The sequence below is a fragment of the Ambystoma mexicanum genome, chromosome 6q (genome assembly GCF_040938575.1).
Source record: "Ambystoma mexicanum isolate Mex_15411 chromosome 6q, UKY_AmexF1_1, whole genome shotgun sequence".
Lineage (NCBI taxonomy): Eukaryota > Metazoa > Chordata > Amphibia > Caudata > Ambystomatidae > Ambystoma > Ambystoma mexicanum.
The window spans coordinates 980852255-980875908 of record NC_090937.1 but is presented as its reverse complement, the minus strand read 5'-3'; the positions used below and the strand labels follow the sequence as shown (position 1 = coordinate 980875908).

The 23654-nt window shown below is 48.8% G+C and overlaps 1 protein-coding gene across 3 annotated transcripts in view; it reads left to right on the top strand.

Moving 5' to 3' along the window:
• Positions 1 to 23377, top strand: part of CASP3 (caspase 3) — a 741803-nt gene extending 718426 nt beyond the window's left edge. For all 3 annotated transcript variants that reach the window (XM_069631494.1, XM_069631496.1, XM_069631495.1), the window contains one exon: positions 22304 to 23377. In XM_069631494.1, the coding sequence (XP_069487595.1) occupies positions 22304 to 22548 (245 nt within the window). In that variant the 3' untranslated portion in view covers positions 22549 to 23377. The remainder of the gene's footprint in view (positions 1 to 22303) is intronic.
• The last annotated feature ends 277 nt before the right edge of the window (positions 23378 to 23654 follow it).

Here is a 23654-nt window from a genome sequence, read left to right as displayed (position 1 = left end):
CACCTTCACGAGATTCTACTGCGTCGACCGGGATTCCAGGGAGGAGTCCAGAGTCGGCCAGGAGGTGCTGCGCATCCTGTTGGCTTAAGGTGAGCCTGGTTAGAGATGCTTAATGTTGAGTTTTATGTAATGCTTAATGCTGAGCCTTGCCACCTCCCGTGGTTGTGCATGTGTGTACTGCTATGTATTCTTATATTCATGAGCATGTGAATCCATGCCAGACCCCATGCTGGAGAAGGAACAAGTTACTTACCTGTAACTGTTGTTCTCCAGCATCGGTCTGGCATGGATTCGCATGTGAACCACCCCCCCACCCCCCCCCCCCCCCCCCTCTCTGCGGCTCTTCACTTGGTCATACTGCCACTTTACATGCTACCAAATCTGAGGATGGCTGCCAGGGGCGGGGCTTAGGGAGTGGGCAGTCATTGGCCGGGAACAGTATGACCCAGAGACCATTGATTGGTTACTACTAAGAAAGACAGATCAGAAACAACACTGATACTGATTTTCTCTTTACCGAGGATTCCCAGCCTGACGACGGGGAATATTCTTGAGCATGTGAATCCATGCCAGACCTCTGCTGGAGAACAACAGTTACAAGTAAGTAACTTGTTCCATCCCATGAGGGAGTACTTTAAAGGCCTTTTTAGGGATATCTGCCCTCTGGTGCCGCTTACTGCCGCAGAAGTTCCAGTGACGGCACCTGTCACTCCGGCAGCGGTACCAACTCTATCTCCCGGCCTGCTTCCACCTCTTCTGCCTCTGCCTCCGTTGTCTTTGGTTGACCAGACTCCAGCAGAGCGAGACATCAATTTGACGCTAGTCGCATCGCAACCAGCGGATCCTGATGTTCTGGACAACCCTCAAGCAGACCAGGAAGTGAGGACCAGCCCCGCTCTGACAGAGCATTCCATGTCCGGGTTCAGGACATGTCACTCCTTGACCTACCAGTACCTGAGGCACCTGCTCTGCAGGAGGGGGTGCTTTCGGGGGCGCTCACCTTGTCTCTACAGGAGCGCACCGGCCTGTTCCTTCAGAAGGACGTTCTGGCTGAGGCCCGCAAAGTCTGGGATAAACCCCACACTGGGCTACATATAAAAGAGATTTGACACCTGTTACAGGCTTAACACCTCCGAAGAAGAAGCCTTAGCGTCCTGTCCGCTCCCTTACTCAACAGTGCTTGCGGCTGCCACTCTGCGATCCAAGCCGGCCTCTGCGACTTCTGCTGCCGCAGCTCAAGTTATGACCAAGGAAGACCAGTTGCTAGAGTCCTTGGTCAAGAAAGTGTTTGCCAACTCGGCGCTGCAATTGCGTCAGGCTAACGCGGAACTCATTTTGGTGGCAGCAAATATGAAACTGTGGAGGGATTTGGCGGACTTCCAGGAATTCATTCCTGGGGACAGGCTGGAAGACTTTAAAGGTGGGCTGTCAGATGGCAGGGTATTGGTGCAGGATATGCTGGAGACTGCTGCGCACCATGTCAACACCTCAGCTCGAGGCCTCATGTTGGGGGCGGACACCTTATCAAATTTGGCTTCATGCAACAAAGTTTTCGAAGGAGGTCAGGATAAAATTCTGGCCTACCTTTTGATGGCAAAGAGTTGTTTCATTCTTCAACGGATGACGAGTTTACAGAGACTAAGGTGAGCACGCACTGCCAAGTCTCTGTCTGTGCTAGTGAAGCCCCCAGTGAACGCTCCGAGATCTGGATTCCTGAACGCTCCGAGATCTGGATTCCAGTCTCGGTCCTCCTCAGGCTTCAGAGGGTTCCAGGACCGCAGGTCTCGTAGGACTGATCCACCTAGACGTAACTCCCATTGGAGACAGCAACAAGGTTGGTTTCTCTCTCGGTCTTCAACCTCCTCTTCAGGGACAGGTAGTCTCTCTGCTGAGAAGTCTGCAAAATTATATTTTTTGGTGCTCGCACGAGACTCCGGTGGGAGGATGAATGTCGTCTCATCTGGAGGCGTGGCAAACCATTACCGAAGACCGGTGGGTTTTGTCCATTGCTCGGGCGGGCTTCCACTTGCCCCTCCCGCCTACCCCACCCTTCAATCCTCCCTTTCAGCAGTTGGGGACGCCCTCCCCCAGAGCTGAGGTCCAGAAGCTTCTAGAGCTCAAGGCGGTGGAACCCGTTCCCCTAGTGCAGGGGTCTGCAACCTTTGGCTCCCAGATGTGTTTGGACTACCATTCCCATCCGGCCTGTACAGCATAGTAGTGGAACGAGGGGAGGGCTTCTACTCTCGTCTGTTTACGGTGCCCAAACCCAACCAGGCTGGCCTGTGCACCATTCTAGACCTTTCCCAGTTCAACCTTTCCCTTCGCCAAGAGAAATTCAAGATGATCACGCCCTGCCAAATAAAGTCCTTTCTTCAGAAGGGTGACTGGCTCAGCGTTGTGGACCTTCAGGATGCGTATATACATATCATGATCTGGAGCCCGCATCAGAAATATCTGTCGTTCTCCCTGGGAGAGGAGCACTTCCAATTCTGAGTGCTCCCTTTTGGTCCCAGCTCAGCGCTGCGTGTCTTCACGAAGATGTCGGTCATCGCAGCTTTTCTACGGCTACATGATATTCATGTGTATACATATTTGGACGACTGGCTTCTGCGGAGTCCTTGTCCAGTGAAAGCCTCGAGCAATCTTCAGTCTCTCCTTCAGCTCCTGTTCGGTCTTGGGCTGTCGGTGAACTGACGGAAATCCTCCATGACTATCTCTCAGGACCTGATATTCCTGGGTTTCCGTTGGAACACGATAGACTGCAGAGTGTACTTGACTGTGGACAGGATGGCGTATCTGTTAACTACGTGTCAAGTTTTCATTCAGTCAGAGAGCATGTCGGCCTGGTGGTTCCAGAGGCTTCTAGGCCTCATGGCCTTGCGTGTGCTTGCTCTTCCCCTTGCTCGTCTCAAAATGTGACTCGCGCAGATGGCTCTTTGGAGTTCCTGGCTTCAGGCAGTGGACCCGGACACCAAAACGATTCCGGTCCCACCCTTCATGATGACAGATCGCCTATGGTGGTCATCTTCCAGCAATCTGTCGGTGGGTGCTCCTTTTCAGGAGCCCTCCCTTCAAACGACCATTATGACGGACTCCTCCCTTATCGGGTGGGGTGCGACGATGGATCCTCTTCAAGTTTTCGACCTGCAGTCGCCACAGGACAGACAATTTCACATAAATTATCTTGAGCTTCTGGTGATTTTCTTGGAGCTCAAAGCTTTCAAGCCAGTGATTGTGAACAAAGTGGTCCGCATCCCCCTTGTAGATCTAGCCATTCAGATTTGAGAATGGGCCATTCAGCACAGTCTTTGTCTGCTGGCTGTGCACATTTCTGGGCCAGCTGAAAGTAACTGCAGACTCTCTCAGCCAGCGAGCTGTGGTCCGCTACGAGTGGGAGCTGAACACGGAGATCCTCCTCAACCTTTTTCGCCATTTGGGGCACTCCAGAACTGGACTTCTTTGCGACGTCATCAAACAGGAAACTTCCTCTATGATTCCAGGAAAGGGCTTGGAGCTTCTTCCCTGGGGGATGCTCTCGAGATTCTGTGGCACAACATGAGGGCCTACGCCTTCCTGCCTCTTCCTCCGATTCACCGGGCACTATGCAAGTTCAGGAACACAACGAATTGCACTCTCCTGTTCATAGCCCCATGGTGGCCAGCCAGATTCTCGTTTTCGGAGCTTCAGCATCTGTCAGTCTGCTCACCGATCAGGCTTCTGCTGATTCCCGACCAGCTGCACCAGAGCGATCAGCAGATGTGGCACCCCTCCCCACAATCATTCAGCTTGGCGGCCTTGTGCCAGAGTTCAATTCTTTAGTAAGTTTCAACTTGTCAGCGGATAATATGCGTATTATCCAAGCAGCTAGAAAACCTGCAAGGTCTCAGTATAGGAGCAAATGGCTTTGTTTCTGTCACTGGTGTTTAGCAAAGCGGCTGAACCCCAGAGAAGCTACCATCGACACGGTCCTGTCATTCGTTTCTCATCTGGCAACTTCAGGCATACATGTTTTGTAGGACTTATTAGTCTGCTATCGCTGCTTACCTGTCCACAGACTCTTGCTGTTTTTCATTGACAAACCCTGTCATTAAAAGACAGTTTGCAGGTATATTGCATCTTTATCCACCTGTGCAAAACCCGCATCCAAAGTGGGAACTGAATGTGGCCCTCACTGCCTTATGCCATAAACCTTTTGAGCCCATGGCTACGGTGGACTTGAAGTTAATTTCGTGGAAAATGGCTTTTCTGATTGCGGTGACTTCGGCAAGGCGTGTATGCAAGCTTCAGGCCTGGTCTGTAGAACATCCATTCCTCACCTTTCTCAAGGTTAAGGAATGCTTCGTTCCTTCCAAAGGTGGTATCTCATTTTCATCTGAACCAGTCTATTTCCTTACCCGTTTTCTTTCCAGACCCGGCCTCAGATGCTGAGAGGGTATTGCATAATTTGGATGTTAGACGAGCGCTAAAGTTTCTTTGGACGGAACATCTAAACTGAGGAGCTCTTCCCAGCTCTTTGTGACCTTTGGAGACCCGAAAGGAAAGCCGGACTCGAAAGCAACTATCTCCCGATGGATTGCTTCCTGTATTCTGGAGGCGTATACCGTTCAGGACCTTCAGCCTCCAAAGGGAATTCTAGCCCATCTTGTGCGGGGCAAGGCGGCTGCCGTTGCCTTCCAGAAATATGTTCCCTGGGAAACCATTGCTAGAGCAGCTACGTGGCCTTCCCCATCAGCTTTTTGTAATCATTACTGCTTAGACCTGCGCTCCAGAGCCGATGCTCAGTTTGGGCAGGCGGTTCATAAAAACCTCTTTCAGTAAAGGAGTTCCATCCACCTGTTTTCCTTTTTGAGGAGTGCTTGGTAATCTCCCAAAAGTATGGAGGAAAGGGGACGGGACGTAGGAGTATAACAAAGTTACTCACCATAGTGACTACCTTACTCCTAGTCCATAGTCCCCTTTCCTCCATGCGCCCGCCGTCCCCTCTAATAAGTATCCTCTATTATTGCTTAAATGGTCTCTGACCATGCGATAGAAAAAGACTGAAGGGCGATGTGCGGGGCGGAGGTAAGGAGGGCGGGGTTAAGGCTGCGTGCTGTACCCCGTGTAAAAAGAGGACACATTTTTCAATTTGATACTTTTTTACATAAAGTGCTCCGGTCCCGTCCCACAGACAGCATGTCCCAAAAGTATGGTGGAAAGGGGACTATGGACTAGGAGTTGGGTAGTCACTACGGGGAGTAACTTTGTTAATCGTCTACACAACTCCATATCCGGAGGATTTTCAGCGCACTCATCTTACACCCGACTGTATTGCATGCAAACATTTAAAGACCCAGAACAAGCATTTGACTTGGTTGACTGGCACTGCCTGTGGGCAGCACAGCAGTGATATGGCTTTGGCTGTGCCATACTCTGATGGATCAAACTGCTGCATTCGACACAGAGCGCAAGTGTGGTGACATTTCAGAACACAGGCTACGAGGCATGGGTGTGTTCTGTTCTCTATCCGCGTTATTTTCAGTACCAATAGTCATTCTAGATTGATTTGCGAAGGCACCTAGATTAAGATGGCTTATACTAGCTAGGCCCTATGAACAGGGAGGACTACAGATAACAAATTTGTGAGACTGCTGCCTAGAACACTGATTTAAAAGATATTTCCCACGTTAAGAGGGAGCAAAAATGGATTTACCCCCTGGCATTGAACACAATTGTAGTTGGCAGACTGAACAAGTTACCTGCCAGTCTGTCTAGTGCACAATACCTACTTGGCATGGAACTCTATAGGTAGACTAATCAAAGATGAGCACCTTCCCGCAACAGCTGCCTAACCCTATCTAGAAAACACTTTCAGTGCTGATGTGAAGAAAGCATGGCAATTGGAAGGTATTCATACTTGCCACCGTATGTTGACAGACTGAGCGCTGACATCATTAGATAATATCTTACTCAAAATGAGACGCACACACAGTATGCAGAATGAGTACAATCCTGAGATGATACTGGCCCAAATGCCCTAGGCCTTTCACCACAGTACATTATTTTATTGTTTAAAGTGCAGACCTAGCTAGAGTGTAGCGGGGTGATGTACAGGGTGTGGGTAGCCAGCGTTGGGGCTGGCGTCTATTAACAGTAGCACAGTACTGTGAGTTTCAGATCGGTGTCCATTGGGATTAGGCCTTGTACATTGGTACATACTGTAGCTACTGCAGATACGAGCAGTAAACTAATTTCACGTATTCGAAGCTGCAAGTTAGTAAACCCAGTGAAGTAAGCACAGTGATATGTAAATAAAGACTTGATATGCAATAAGAGTTGGATTTGGATCAATTATATAATGTGATAAGTCATTTATAACGCACCTGTACACGTTTTTCTAGGCGCGACAAGACAAGGGAGGGTAGACTGATGCAGGACAAAACAAATGATCTTACTAGGCCTTGTGTCATTCAGATTGTGCAAGTGCTCGGCGGAGGGAAAAGTGCTGTTGAGGACAGGGTAGGGGAGCGTGCAGTGGCAAGAAAGCGTTAAGTGCTCCCATGGTGGTGGCTCAGTAAGTGCATAGAGGTAGTGGACTGTAGGGTTGCAGATTACAGTTCCTAAGTGGGTGGGAGGCCCGGAGGCAGTTCCAAGGGGATACTGGTCTCAGGTAGTGCAGGACCATGGTGTCTGTGAGGTTGTGGGGGGCCATGTAACCAGTTAGCAAAGCAGACCGCAGCATCATCAGGGGAGAGAGAGAGAGAGAGAGAGAGAGAGAGAGATGGAGCAGAAGCAAAAAAGGTGGTTTTGAGTTGGTTCTGGAACCTTAGGTGATCCTGCTCCGGTTTCAGAGGGTCAGGGAGGCTATTCCAGAGGGAGGCCCCAGCTGAGGACCGATATCTATCCCCCACTCTCTGCCTGGAGAAGCGTTGGACTCTTGGATAGTTGGAGGTGGATGAGCGAGGGCTCAAGAAGGCAGATTCTTAGGGAAGAGAGTTGGATGTAGCGTGGTCCCCAGCCCCAGAAAGCCTTGTGGTTGATGCAGTCTTGCAGTCCTGTTCTGGATTAGTTGCAAAGGGTGAAGACTAGAGGCAGGCAGATTTAGAAAGCGGCTGTTGCAGTAGTCCAGCCTAGAGAGAACCAAGGCTCTGGACATAATGAGCTTCTGGGGGGGAAAAGTGAGAAAAGGATGAATACCTCTGAGGAGGTGCAGCTGGTAGTGTGACTTCTTAGCGATGTCGGAGATGTGAGAAGAGAGGGAGGAGTCGAAGATGACTCCAAGGTTCTTAGTCTCGCAGGAAGGTGCAGGTGGAGGGCCCAGTGTGGGCGGCACAAGTGCAAGAGAGAAAGCGGGCGCTGGGGTCCCAATGAGAAGGATCTAAGTCTTACTGCCATTAAGGCAGAGATCGTTGGAGGCACACCATTCCTGAATCGCGGATAGACTGTCGGGAATGAGAGAAAGCTCAGAGGCAGCTGAGGGGACCCTGAAGAAGAGCTGGGTGTCATCCGCATAACACTGAAAGTTGGAACAGACGGTAGAAATGCAGTCGGCAAGAGGAGCCAAGTAATGGTTGAAGAGCCAGGGTGAGAGGTTGGAGCCCTCAGGAACACCACAAGTAGAGAGAAAGGTGGGACAGAGAAAGGTCCCAATTTGGACCTGGGACAGTCGATTGGCGAGAAAGGAGGTCAACCCTGCAAGGACCTCACCATGATGCCCAGGTTGTCAAGGAGACGATTGATCAGGATGATGCGGTTGACCATATCTAAAGCAGAGGATAGCTCAAGGAGAATGAGACTGACGGAAGGAAGGTTGGAATCGAGATTAGAGAACAGGTCTTCACGGGTGTTCAGGAGATCTGTTTTTAAAGCCAAACTGGTGGTCATGGAGACAGCCAACAGATTCAGTATGGAACGTAAGCTGGGAGATGGCCAGCTTTTCCAGGAGTTTGCCCAGGAAAGGCGTGATGGAGATCGGACAGTAGTTTGCTGCAGAGGAAGGATCGGCAGAGGGCTTCTTGAGGAGGGGTGTACAAGGGGGTGCTTAAGTGAGAAGGGAAGGTTTCAGTGGCAAGAGTGATTACAGAAATCGGCCAAGGCTGGAGCGAGGGTGTTGATGTGGTCCTTGATGGTTCTGGAAGAGCAGGGGAGCACCTGCTTTGACAAGACTTGCATAGATCAGACATGTCTAGCAACATCGTCTGGGTGAACAAAGAGCAGGAGGATAAATATGCTCGCTCACCCGCAGTAGATCACTTAACCCTAGACTATGCTTTATACACTTTTACCATATGGCATGGACTTGTGACCACACTCAAGAATACTGGAATGAGCTAATGGGTACTATGGGACTAATAGTAGGTCATAATATTCCTGTGTTACCAGTTGCATTTTTACTCTTCCTCTTTCCAGACCAACCAGAGTTAAATGCCAAATCTGTTCACCTAGTGTTTGCACGACAAAGATATACCTACACTGGATGAAGAGTATCCCATCTACTAAGGCACAATGATGAATGTTCGTTCTATGGACTAGTGAAAGTGAAATAGTTTCTGATGTTTGCTAATCTGCTTAGAATCACATGCTGTGCATATGGTCCGACGTCCAGTGGTAACTGCGGGGTATTGCATCTTGTCTTTCGAGAATCGAAAGGGGACGTCGACATGGGCGTACCTGTAACACTATCCCTACGTGATGTGTAGTGTACCCAAGATCCCTCACGTGTCTGTCCCTCAGATTGTTTTTTCCACCCAACATACTGGTCGCTTTATGTGGAGCTATTCAAAGACATTGCATATTGTCCCCTTGACCTTTGGTCGAATAGTTATATAAAATAATTCAGATCACCCTATCCGTCCCTTATTTCGACGCCTGTTCCAGATCTCCGCCGAAGACCATCAGAACTTCGACAGACGGCGATCCAGTCGGTGCTGCCGACCACGTGGCCGGGCCTTCCGCCGGCCTACACAGTAGGGAGAGTGGGGTCGGGGTAGACATTTCTGTACAATTTGAGAAAGCCTTTCCCTTTCCTTCCTTTTTCCCTTTTGGTCTTCGTCACTCTACTCGTCCTCAGCTATGGAGAGGACTCCATTTATGTTTTGACCCATTTGTAAGGGCAAATTTCCCTGGAAAGATGAGCACAAACGGTGTAACCGTTGCTTGCCCCTTGATCACAACAAAGTAGGATACACGGCTTGTAAGCTCCTCCGTGCTAAGACATTAAAGGAGCGCAAAGTCAAGCGGTGGGCGGCCTACGGGATGGCGAAGGCCGAGTTCACTCCTGCTGCCGCAGCCACCGAATGTGACGATGGCTAGAGTGACAATCAGACCTCCGAACCGGAGGTCATTGACTTTTTCGACGGAATGCTCTCGTTCCGCATGGTCTGTCCCCAGCCCCGCCAGGCACGGCTCAGGCACTGCTATGGGGAAGTCGCACCCGGGCGACAAAGACGAACATTTACACAGCACTAAACACACAACCCCAAGTCAATCTTAGGGCAAGTTGAAGAAAACTTCAGCGACCGGGCCATCAAAATCAAAGGGCGCTACCTCTAATATACCAGGTTCCGTCGAGACGCATCACAAGAAGGTGTCCGGCGACGACAGGGTTCCGGTTCTGCCGAAGAAGGCGGCCGCTGAGGACAAGACCCCGGCACCACTGCAAAAGGCTGCTGCTGAAGACGAGGCCCCGGCACAGCCGAAAGACTCCTTCACAATCGCAGTCTGAAGCTATGTGCCTCCCGTCTGTGGAGGATGTCGCCGACAGCTTAGCAAGGATTGTTTCTGCCAATTCTCAGTCAAAGGATTCTTCAAGGCCTAAGGAAAATTTCAAGGACACGCCGAGATCCAAGGATGGCGTTAGGGGTGTACTGGAACCCTTCCATAAGCCGAAAGAGAAGCACAGGGACGTCCCACCTCTGTCGATACCCCAGGAGGAGTTCTGAGGACGTTTTACGACAGAAGAGCGTTTTCAAGACCCTTTTCCACCTTTAGACCATTCTAGATCTTCTGTTTGGACTAGAGAGAAATTTGAAAACTGCATGGAAAGGCTGGACAAGTTTGTTTCCCGTTCAGAACAACCCACACCAAGAAGGCCACGGGATGAGAGCCCTTTGGACCCTGTAGCAAAATTCCCAAGGCTCTTTGACCCCTCTCTGGAAGAGGATATATAAAACTATGACCTAACTGAAGAAGACATTCCTGCAGACACTCAGGGTGAGGATCAATTCACCAATCCTGAGGACATGCATGCTCCCATAGAGGGCTGGGAGGAGAACCCGGACATGGGTGACCCTCAACCATGGCAGTCTCCAGATCCACAAGATCTGGATGCCCTATCTTTGGATTTCCCCCAGACCACCCCCACTAGACAACCCTCGCCAGTGGGGGATCAATTGATGTTTGTCATGCTGTGTAAAGCAGCTGAACACTTTAAGATTACCACAGATGAAGCGGTCCCTGAAACTGAATTTGTGGAGGACATCCTCAGAGAAGCCACCGGCCAGCCAGGCTATTCCTCTCCTCAATTCAATTAAGAAACATCTGGCTCCCTCCTTAACACATGCTCTCACAAGAGGTGTTAAGCCAAGAATAGAAAAACTTGCTTCCTTCTCTCTCGGACCCTCTGTATATCACAGGTCACTCCACCCCAGGCAGTCTGGTGGTGACAACTACAAGAAAGAGGGCAGGGGTCCCTCTGTCAACCGGCGAGGCACCCCCTTATATGGAAGGTAAGACTTTACGTCCTTTGGAAGAGGGTCACGGCCACATCAGCGTTTTCAACACGTATTCCCAACACGACCTTATTGGCCAGTTACGCGGATGCTCAATGGGTCTTACTACAAGAAGGCCTACAGGAGGTTCCCGAACCACTACGAACTCGTCTCCTGACCACAGTCACCAAGGGCAGACAAGTGAACCAAAGCATACTTAAGAACACTTTGGATTCTGCCGTGACGGCTGGTCGATCCCTGGCTCAGGGCACACTCCTGAAGAGACATGCGTGGCTACGGAACTCTGGATTCAAGCCAGAGACGCAAGCATCACTTATAAATAAACCTGTGGAAGAATCTAACCTGTTTGGGAAAGCGGTCGGCGAGGCCCTCGAGACTGCAAAAAAAGGAGCATGACACCCTAAAAACTCTAGACCAAATTACACAGAGACCCTCTACAAGACGAGGATCTGGGTCCAGACGGATTTTTCGTGGCCAACGCTTCCCTCAGCAACAATTCTCTTCCCGAAACAATTGTAACTCTCCACAGGGAACCAGCGGATACACCACCCCGTATCCCCAAAGTGGTCAGCGTCGTGGAAAAGGAAGGGGCCAGAACCCTACCCCAAGAGGCTCTCCGGCCTCAGGTTCAAAATGACCCGAAGATTTGGGTCCCCTCCCAGGCCTCCCCGGTCGGGGCCGGCTATCATCGTCCCTTCAGGCATTGGAGGGGATAACTACAGACCAGTGAGTGCTAAGACCGTAGCCCACGGGTACTGTATAGAGTTCAACCGGTCCCCCAACATTCAGACCTCCACGAGCAAGACGACTGACACCAGACCATCTTTGCATACTTCAGGAAGTCGAGACACTACAAGAGAAAGGAGCCATAGAAATCGTACCTCTGTCACAGGTAAAAGAAGGTATTTATTCAGTGTATTTCCTTGTACCCAAAAAAGGATCTAACCATGCGCCCTGTTTCAGATCTGCGCCCAGCGAACAAAATGTGTAAAGCCACAGAAGTTCTGCATGGTCACTCTGCAGGAAGTAATTCCCCTGCTATCACAGGGGGATTACATGGCAACACTGGACATGAAAGATGCATACTTTCATATTTAAATGTTGCCAGCGCACAGAAAATACCTCAGATTTATGATACAAGACGAGCATTATCAGTTCAAGGTACTACCCTTCGGCATATCATCTGCACCAAGGATATTTAGAAAGATACTAGCGGTGGCAGCAGCACATCTGCGCAGGCAATCCATCCCGGTCTATCCTTAACTCGACGACTGGCTCATAACAGGGGACTGTTACGAAACATGTCTGTCAAATACCCAAAAGACGATGGATTTTTTATTCACTCTGGAATTCTCTTTTAACAAGAAAAAATCCAGCCTAGACCCCAGTCAGATCAAACAGTTCCTAGGGGCTCTAATTCGTACAAAGGACAGCCTCATCTTCCCCTCCAACGAGCGGGTTCAAAACATGTTGTTTCAAATCCCTCAGTATGTAGCCAGTCGAGAGGTGACGTTATGCAAGGCTATGGCATCATGTATCTACTTGGTGCCTCACGCGCGCTTGCGCCCAATGCAGGAGTGGCTCAGCAGCCAGTGGTATCAGGCCAGCGGACAGTGGGACGATCTAGTGGTTCTTGCCGGCCCTCGTCCTCTCGCTGCAACCTCGGGACAACCTCTTGAAGGTGAAATCCTTCACCACCCCCGCAGTGGAAGCCACTCTAACTACAGACACATCTCTCACAGGGTGGGGAGCTCACCTGCTTCAACAAACAGCGCACAGAGTTTGGTCGTCAGCCATCGCATCCAACCACATAAACCTGTTGGAACTGTTGGCAGTGTTCAAAGCACTAAAAGCTTTCCAGACACAACTGCAGGGGAAGACGGTCCTGATCCTCACAGACAGCACCACGGCCATGTACTATCTGGACAAACAAGGGGGCACTCGCTCTCCAGGGCTGTCCAAACTGTCCCAGAACATTTGGGAAGTGGGCTCTCAAACGCAACATGTTCCTGTTATCGCATGTTCCAGGGGAACTCAAGCTTCATAGCAGACTTACTCAGGAGCGATTACACGGAGCCATCGTCGCCAACGTTTTTGCAGAATGGGGCTTCCCGCTCCAAGGGGAACGGTTCTGGGGGTACCTGGTCAGGGAAATTTGTTTACACCCCCCCACTCCCCTTCTTGGTTATGATGATACTAGTGGGCCGCCAACCCTGATGGTGAAGTCCCTATCTCCTCCAGTCAAACTGCCTTGCCCGTACAACATGTTGTCGCAAGACAGAGGGGAGACGCTTCACCCATGCCCGCAGTCATTGAATTTAGCGGCCTGGCTCCTGAGGTCATAGAGTTTGGGCACCTGCAGTTCCCTCAGAAATGTATGGACATTCTCAGGGAGGCAAAAAAACTGAACACTAGATATTGCTATTCCAGTAAATGGAAACGGTTTGTCATCTGGTGCAACTCAAAGAGCATTAACCTGATTAACTGCTCTCCCACACAGATTGTTTTGTACCTAACTCATCTACTTGACTCAGGCCTGGTCTTTAACTCTCTAAAGGTTCACTTAGCTGCGCTTTCAGCCTACACTACATCACAAAAGAAAGTGTCATGGTGTAAGATACCAGTTATTAAAGCTTTCATGGAGGGAGTGGAAAGAATTCACCCTCCCATTTGTAACCCTGCTCCCGGATGGGACCAAAACGTGGTGTTGACTAGGCTTATGGGGGCTCCTTTCGAGCCCTTGTACAAAGCAAGTCTTAAAGATCTCTCCAATAAGACTGCTTTTTTAATAGCTATTACCTCCATTAGGAGAGTAAGTGAACTACAAGCGCTCTGTCCTAGATCCCTTAGTAACAGTTCACAAAGATAAGGTGGTTCTACGCACTCTCCTAAATTAATTTCAAAGTTCCATGTGAACCAATCTATAGAACTACCAATGTTCTTCAAAATCCTTCTAGTGTGTGCAGGGTTTTCTCTCCCATGCTTGATGTACGCAGAGCTGTCATTTTCTACATGGAAAGAACTCAACAACTAAGAAAAACGAATCAGTTTTTCATTTCAGTGGCGGCAGGAAGAGAAGGAGACGCAGTCTCCAAATCCACTATCTCTAGGTGGATTGTCAAATGCATCAGACTCTGCTACAGTCTTGCTAAGAGAGAGCTGCCCTTCAAGCCTAGAGCACATTCTACTCGAGGCACTGGGGCTTCCATAGCATTCATTGCAAATGTTCCCCTTGAGTCCATTTGCAAAGCGGCAACCTGGAGTTCTGTACACACCTTTACAAAACACTATTGCCTAGACACTCATTCTAGGTCTGATTCTCAGGTGGGACAGGCAGTACTAAGACATCTTTTCACTACTATTCCTTCTCACAATCCACCTCCAACTCCGGGTACTGCTCGCTAGTCTATGCACAGCATATGATACTAAGCAGATGAACAAACATCAGAAGATATGCATTACTTACTGTAAAAGCATTTGTGGTGATTGTATCTGCTTAGATTTACATACGCCCACCCTTCCTCACCGCTCGGATGGAAGGAACATAGACGTTTTACCAGTTTCTCTCTTTTCTGTACTCACTCACGCTAGTCATAAGGCTCCCTCCCAGCAGAAAAAATACAATCGGAGGGACCTCGATGCCTGAGGGATCTTGGGTACACTACATGTCACGTAGGGATAGTGTTACAGGCACACCCATGTCGACGTCCCCTTTCGATTCTCGAAAGACAAGATACAATACTCTGCGGTTAACACTGGACGTCGGACCATATGCACAGCATGCAAATCTAAGCAGATACAACCATGAGAAATGCTTTTACGGTAAGTACTCTGTACTCTTTGCAACCGTGGATGTCGACTTAAATCTATAGCGACAGAATTCCGCACATATTTGAATATGTGAAGACGTAGAGCTTCCAGTACAATGATGCACCTCATTCCTTCTTTGAAGTTAGGGTTGCCCTTCTGTGCAAGTAATGCAAGTGGTAAGCTGTTACCCTCTCTATCTGCTTACAGTTCTTTGATCAGTTCTTTGGCAAGGGTCACAGTCTAGAGGCAATCAAAACACTGGTGAGCATTGTAATACATGGTTTGAAGAATTGTTTGACTTGTTGAATGTGATGATTTCCTCAAAATTAATAAACTTTTTTTAAAAACCTTGTCCAGGGGAAATGGTATAGATTATACTGTATGTGAGGGGTGTGGCATTGGAGGATGAGAAAAATATTGCTTTAGTTTTAGGAATTTAGCATTATTGCTCTGCCAATCCATGTAAGGAAAGATTTGGCAACCATATCTTATTAAAGATGAAAATTAACAGTATTGCTTGCATGCCATTTGATTTTAATCCTTCCCCAAGTCTAGCTTCAGTTCACATGGGCCCCCCCCCCCCTCCCAAGCATTTCTGGGCATTCTTAATCGCGAACCATCTGTAAGAGGAAAAGGGAGCTCTCACTTTGCACATAGCATTAAATTGTATTACAGTGCCACGTGACTTTAAAAAAAGATTCCCAATTGCAGATGTCCCGTTCAAGACCCCTTCCATAAATGTTGTATTAAATGGCAGCCTCTATTGAAATTTGACCAACTGCTAAATAAACCCAATTCCAGGGTTGGTTTTGGTTATGTTTCTAGGAGTGCAGCTATGCCGCTACAGGGGTCTTTGGACAAAAACAATGTTTCAGACTTCTTGGGGTTGTCGTGCACAGTTTGCAGAGTTTAATTTAACTTCCCCAATTGACGCATTGCATGGTTCAATTAAATTATTGCGAAGGGTAGGATTATTGCCAGTGATCCAGCCTTAAACTATTTTGCAATGCACAAGTGATGTGTGCAGGGGTGAGACAGAATGGGGCCAACTAATACCAGTACTTGAAGAGTCTTTTCTCATACGATTGCATGCATTTTAAGAAAATACAATATAGTTAATAAAAGTTGCCAGTTCCACAAATCACACTGTTCAGGTGGTTTTACTATTTGATTGTGATGATAGCTACCCCAATAAGTACAGGCTGCAGGTTCCAGAGATGAGTAAAGACAAGTTTCTCCCCCAGTCTCGCCCCTCTAGGAGAGGCCCAGAGGGGATCCTTGACCAGAACACCACCAATCTTAGTTGGACAAGGGGAGCGATAGGGTGCGGACTTAATGGCCATGCACGCCTAGGGTGGAAAAGGGGGTGGGAGCAGCAGAAAAAGGTATGCTAACTTAACCCCTTACTCAGATTATTCCAGGAACTACTTCAGGAGTTCCTTGATCCACTGGGCCCACTTATGTGAGGTGTGGACAAGGAAGGTCACTTTCAGCTTCCGGATTGGGTCTGGCTAATACATGGTTTTGACCCCAGTGATACGGTCCAGAAGACTGGACAGTTGGGCACCCTTGGTATGATAGGATGCAGATCTCCACAGAACAGCCAACCTCAGGAGACTTCAGAAGACAAAGAAGGTGGTATTTTGCGCGAGTCACCACGGTCAGGTGGCGAGAGGCAATCTTTGTGTGACAAAGGAACAGGCCGTGCATAGCTTATCCGAAGTGTGGGAAGTGAAACTGCAGGGGAAGGCATCTGAAAATCGACAAAGTTCCAAGGATGAACTCGGAACGGCGACTGCTGCAATGAGGTAGCCCAGAAGGGAGCTGGTCAGTCCACTGGGTGGTCCGCTGACACTTCAGAAGGCTCAGCAGGCACGGAATACATGGGGATACAATATATGACAAGGAGCAAACCAGTTTTTGTTATGGCTCTAAATCTGGGTAACGCTGGAGGTAATTGCATATAAAAGGGCCATTTATGGGGTGCTTAATTCGGTAAAAGGTTCGCAGCGGCCATTGGCAAGACATATTTGTTCCACTTTACGAGTGCTCTGCTGGAAGCATCTTTGGGAGAAGCCAGAAATCATAAAGCATGGCCATATTCAGAGGATGAAGGTTGCTTAATGAATACGAGAAGATATATTGTCTATAGGTTGTGGCCATACTATATTTGATAACTATATGGCAGTGGAACAAGATTGTGGAATACAGTGCTACCTAACCACTCGAACGTTTTCCTCAGACTCTCCCATATTTGAAAGTGCATTTAGATTTTTACCAAGGACTCAATTTCCAGAAAATTGATATTCCCATAATACTTCATCTTGCCCATTGTGCCAATTCCCCACTGAAGATATTATGCATTTTCTTAATTTAGACCCCCTTACCTGCATAGATAAGATGACTAAGACTTTTTCCAGTATTTGAACAGCTGTTACTGTAAAGGGGGTCACTGAATCTTTGTCAAGATTCTACAAAATCAGACGTGACTGCTGCAGTTACTATGTACCTGTATTTACATGTTAATTATGTACCACAAGCTTTGCTTGACTAATACTTTTATATTGTTTTTTTTTTTCATTTTGATTTATTAAGTAGAACTTGTACAGTTATGGACACATTAAATTAGTGGAGATGATTGTATTTTTAAACGTTTGGATTATATGTATTTATGGTGTATAAAAAAACACCATTAAAATATCAGTATCAGTTCGTTTCTGATCTGTCTTTCTTAGTAGTAACCAATCACTGCAAGATCTTCGTCCCAGGAAGCCTACAGGGGACGCGGCAAGTCAGGTGGTGCCCGTCGTCGTCGACAAGGAGGTTAAAGAGGCAAGGCGGCCTCCAAACAAGATTGAACCGACCGTGGGGTCGGGCCCCCGCCGAAGCACCCTGGTGGGAGGCCGGCCGGCGAGATTCGTCAGCGTGTGGGAGTCCATCTCCACCGACCGTTGGGTGCTGGACGCCCTGGCCCAAGGGCATGCCCTCGAGTTTCAGAAGAAGTGCCCTTGCGTTGCACCCGTGGCCAGGAAGGAAAATCGCATCCCTCAACTACTGTTGGAAGTAAGGGCGATGCTCGAGAAGGGTGCCATCGAGCTCGTCCCAAAGAGGCTTCGGGGCTCCGGAGTTTACTCAAGGTACTTCCTCGTAAAAAAGAAGACAGGAGGATGGCGCCCCATTCTGGACCTAGGACGACTGAACAAGTACATCAAGGCACATAAGTTCCGTATGGTCACCCTCCAGCATGTGCTGGGACAGCTGGAGGAGGGCGATTTCCTGTCGTCGTTGGACTTGGAAGATGCCTACTTCCACATCCCCATTCTAAAAAGACACCGAAAGTTCCTCAGGTTCGTGGTCCAAGGGCGGCACTACCAGTTCAAGGCCCTCCCGTTCGGATTAAAGTTGGCACCCAGGGTGTTCACCAAGTGCCTCGCACCGGTGGCGGCGCGGCTGCGCCTACAGGGGATCCACGTCTACCCCTACCTGGACGACTGGCTCCTCCGGCAAGGACAAGGGAGCTCGCCGTGGAGCACACTGCGAAGACCGTCCAGCTGCTCACGGACCTGGGATTCTCCATCAACTTTCCAAAATCCCACCTGGTACCGTCGCAAGTGGCCCTGTTTCTGGGAGCCAAGCTCGACACAGTGGCGCGGCTGGCCTCGCCGTCGGAGGAAAGGACCAGGACCATTCTGGGCAAGGTGCAGCGTCTGCTGGCCACGGACATGACCAGGGTAAGATCTATCAAGTCCCTCCTCGGGATGATGTCCTCCTGCATTTATCTGGTGCGCCTTTGCAGGCTTCGGATGAGACCCTTACAGGAGTTCCTCGACGCCCGCTGGATCCAGTCGACGGGCAGCTTCGAGGACAGGATCCCTCTCAACGAGACGTTCCGTCAGGCGATCTGGTGGTGGGGTACCCGCTCCCATCTGTCGGCGGGCACAGACTTTCAGACCCCAGCTCACCAGGTGACGGTGACGACGGACGCCTCCCTGGAAGGTTGGGGAGCACACTCCGGAGATTTTCACGCGAGAGGCCTTTGGCTCCCGGAGGCGAAGTCTCTCCACATCAACATCTTGGAGCTGCGCGCAGTGTTCTGGGCCCTCAGGTCTTTTCTGCCGTCCCTCAAGGGCAAGGTGGTGAGGATCTTCACCGACAAGACCACCACGATGTTCTACATCCGGAAGCAGGGCGGAACCAGGTCCCCGGCCCTATCCAAGGAAGCCCAAAATCTGTGGCATTGGGCCGTCGCCCAAGGGATGTTTCTGGTGCCTCTTCATCTGGCAGGAATAAAAAACACGATCGCCGACTCACTCAGCAGGGAGCTGCGCTCGTGCCACGAGTGGGAACTACGCCAGGATCAAGTGGATCGACTCGACGATGGGGCGAACCCCAAATCGATCTCTTCGCGACGGCGACGAATTCCAAGTGCCGGAGGTTCGCCAGCAGGTTCCCCCAGCTGAGGCGCATGGGCGATGCTTTCTCGTTCCCCTGGTACGGCCTGTTTCTTTATGCGTTCCCTCCGCTGCCGTTGCTGCTCCGGCTCATCAACCAGCTCAAGAGGTCCCGGTGCAGGATGATCCTCGGTGCACCGGCGTGGCCGAGACAGATCTGGCTCCCGGACCTTCTGGACTTGTCAACGTCCCCACCAGTCAAGCTGCCAACGGACGCAGACCTTCTCTCCAGAGAAGGAGGCGCCATTCTTCACCACAACCCGGAGTCGCTGAACTTGCAGGCCTGGCTCCTGCAGCACTAGAGTTTGGAGGGTACGACATCCCGGCCGACTGCAGAGGTTCTTGCAAAGGCCAGGGCGTCCTCAACTCTCAAGTGCTACGGACATAAATGGAAGAGGTTCTCTGTCGGGTGCCGTGCACAGAAGATTAACCCTCTGCGGATTACGGCCCCTCAAGTATTGCCGTATCTACTGTCGCTGGCCAAAGCTGGACTGGCTCACGCCTCCATCAAAATACATCTGGCTGCAATCTCCCGATATACCAGGACGACGGGACGGGCGTCCTTGTGGTCTCATCGCCTGGTGAAAGAATTCATGAAGGGACTATTGCGATCATTCCCGCCGGTGAAGGCTCCTGCCCTGGCGTGGGAGTTTAATGTGGTGCTGACCAAGCTCATGGGGGGCCCCATTCGAGCCTATGCATTCGGGGCCTTTGAAGTTCCTGTCATGGGAGACAGCTTTCCTCGTGGCCATCACCTCCGCACGACAAGTGGGAGAGATCCAGGCCCTATCTTGCAAGCCTCCACACTTGACTTTTCATGACACGAGGGTGGTGCTGAGGACACACCCATCCTTTATGCCCAAGGTGCCGTCGGACTTCCCCCTCAACGAGCCCTTGGTGTTGCCAGTTTTCTTCCCGTCGCCTTTGTCGCCGGCCGAGAGGACTTTGCACTCGCTGGATGTAGCTAGAGCGCTGAAGTTCTACGTGGACCGCACAAAGAGTTTTCGGAAGACGTCACAGCTGTTTGTGAACTTTGGGGACTGTGAATCAAGGGAAGGCTCTCTCGAAGACTTCCATTTCCAGATGGCTCTCCGGCTGCATCATGCACTGTCACCGGTTGGCAAACCGACAGCTGCCCGGCCCTCCGAGAGCCCATTCGACCAGAGCGATTGCTGCTACCACAGCGTTCCTGTCTGGTGTGCCCCTGCTGGACATCTGCAGGGCTGCGACGTGGAGGTCGACGCACACCTTCACAAGATTCTACTGCGTCGATCGGGACTCTAGGGAGGAGTCCAGGGTCGGCCAAGCAGTGCTGCGCAACCTGTTCGCCTAAGGTGAGCCTGGTGAGGAGGTAAGAGTTGCTTAATGTTGAGTTGTTGTATTGCTTAATGTTGAACCTGTTGCCACCTCCCGTGGTTGTGCATGTGTGTACTGCTATGTATTCTTGTATTCATGAGCATGTGAATCCATGCCAGACCCCATGCTGGAGAAGGAACAAGTTACTTACCTGTAACTGTTGTTCTCCAGCATGGGTCTGGCATGGATTCACATGCGAGCCCTCCCGCCTACCCCTCTGCGGCTCTTCACTTGGTCATACTGCCACTTTACGTGCTACCAAATCTGAGGATGGCTGCCGGAGGCGGGGCTTAGGGAGAGGGCAGTCATTGGCTGGGGGCAGTATTACCCAGAGACCAGTGATTGGTTACTACTAAGAAAGACAGTTCAGAAACGAAACTGATACCTATTTTTTTCTATACGGAGGATTCCCGGCCTGACGACGGGGAATATTCATGAGCATGTGAATCCATGCCAGACCCATGCTGGAGAACAACAGTTACAGGTAAGTAACTTGTTCCTTATGGTGTATGTAGTGATGTTTTTATAGTTGTATTTGTGATTCTTTTATGGAATCTTTCAGAATAAGGCTATAAAGAAAAATTTGGCAAATCCATCCCTGAGAGGGTGGGAAGAAGGCCAAAATACAAGAATGCCAAAGGTCAGGCGAAAACGGCACAGCCAGTTTAGAGAGTATGGTGCACTGAAAGGCATTATGCAGAAAAATGCAAAGTGCATGCGCGGATATATAAACGCAATAGAAAGATATCTGCTGTCACCAGCCTGTTTTGGACACATCATGCAAGTAACCGTAAAGTTGCAAAAGAAAAACCTAAAGGGATACAAATGATCCCTACCCCATCTTACTGTAAGGTGTGTAGTGTAAAACAAACAAGGAATTTCACAATGGACTCATGGCTATAAGGTCTGATCAGTGCCGCCAAAATAGATGAGCTTAGCAGGGAAAGGCTTCACTTACCTCCAAAAGTCAAGAAATGGCTTACACTCTTGGTGAAGCCCGAACTAAAGTATAGCTGGCACAGACCTCTAAAAGCTGTGTATGGTAAAAAATTACCCCACACCAAAAAATAGGATTGACTGATTGGGGATGAACCAGTACCTCATACGAGGTAAAAAGGAACGCAATAGCAGACGGGTCATCAGAATTCCCTCTGGTGACCACAAAGTGCAAGGAACGTAAAGATGGAAGAAATCAAAAGGTTGAGGGGCTCCCCAATGTTCCCACAGAATACCCAAAATACAAATTCTGGCTTAACACTGATGATAGCTGCAACCGATGGACATTCTGAAGCAAGACTTGATTCAAGTTTAATCAGAGGACAATGAAGGTTACTACCGGAGATTGACAAAGACCACATTTTGAGTAAGAGTTGGATGGTTGACCTAAAACTGTTGCAAAAAGTAGTGCACTTAAGTGCAGCCTCATATATAGTATTGAATGTACTCTTACATAACCTGTAGTAGATTAGGAAGTGAAGTGGTTCACAGCCAACATTATTTCTGCCGAAGAATGTAGCATGCTGGTGCACGTCTCCAATTTCCTCATTGATATCATGTTGGTTTTGTGTCAAGTTTATGTGCAACACTGTTGTGTGTAATAGTCTCACCTGTTAGTTACAGAGATCTGACGTTGCAAAACTGTTGCAATAAGTCCCAAAGTGAATCAATTGGTAGTTCACGTTTGAATTTTGTGTTTGAGAAACCGATTTTATCTTGATACCTTGGTGGCTAGAAGTCTTGTATAAAGAAACAGACTTTTGCAAAAAGCTTGATTAAATTAGCAAACCCCAAAAAAGTAGATTAATGGTACAGGCGCCGAATGAACAATGGCAATTTGGTTTCAATTGACAGCAAATGAGACGACACGAATGGTGGTAGAAATAGGGAAATCTGTTTGCAGTCATTGTACCAGATAATAATACTCCCACTTGAATGTATACGTCTCCATAGTAAACTGTGTCTTTGTTCTATCTGTAGGGTACTACTCGTGGAGGAACACGGTGAACGGCTCCTGGTTTATCCAGTCTCTTTGCGATACGCTGAAGGAGCATGGTGAGACGCTGGAGATCATGAGCATACTGACCCGTGTAAATCGTAAAGTGGCTTATCAGTTCGAGTCCTCGTCAGCGATCCCAAGCTTTGATGGCAAAAAGCAGGTCCCTTGCATCGTCTCCATGCTCACCAAGGAACTCTACTTCAGTGCAAAGCATCGCAGTTTATGAGGAAAAACGAGCCCTGCCTTAAAATCGGGTTTTACGTCTGAATTGAATCGCATGCCTAAAATATGAAGTACTTTTATACAGCTCTTACTTGAATTTTTCAAATGGGCGTTATTAACATTATTTATTTTATGCCTCTTGTGTATGATATATGTAATGTAAAAGAGTGCAGTAGGTTGGTTGCACGTTTAAACACATGATGTGAATTTTGGCATGTAAATTCCGTTTGTAATGGAGCGCAGAAATGTTTCTGGTGCATGTGGTGATAGGCGCCAAAAAAAATATATAGCAATCTGTCTATTAAGAGCAGTTAATGTTTAGAGCTGGGTGAATTGGGGTTTCTTGATACGGATTTGGATGATCATGCAGTGAATTGCGGCATCCTGTTCATTATGGTGCGCCTTTTAAAGAGGCAATGTGCTTGGAAGACATTGCATGTTCGTGTTCCGTAGCTGTGTGTGGATTATTGGACAGTGTAAAATGTATGTGGAATGCCTTTTATTACAATGTGTATACTTTAAAATGAAAAAAGGTACAAGATTGTTCATCATGTTTTGAGTTAGTCTAATCAATGGAAAAAGAACTGAAACCTTTAGTGTGCTTTTTTTTTTTTTTTAAACAAAATTGTATCAAAATATTTGTCTAGTAAATCTGGGGGACTGCCTTTTTAAAATGTTTTCTATTGGTGGGGGACATTTTGATTTCCTTCATATTAATCTTCATGCATAGGCACATCGTTTTAAACTTGTCTTCATGTTTTATATGGCGCTTTGACAAAAAACGTTTGGGAACTGTTGGGATTAAAAAAGGACACCACTTTGTGCCTACCTAACATGCATTACTGCCTCGTTACTACTTTGCACCATGTGTAGGGATGGAACATGGGTCGGACTGGGCCATAAAATTGTCTCGGGCACCAATGAAAGTGGCCCACAGTTGCAAATGGCTATTCATTCCTTTTGTGACACTGTTTGAATAATAACCAAGGAGGAGTATTTTGATAAAATGTGATGCAAATTGTGCATTTTAAAGAATATTTATTCAACAACACTGGTCAAAACTACTAGCCACTTAGTGAAGTAACTCCTCAAACTGGCCCACACCAGCAT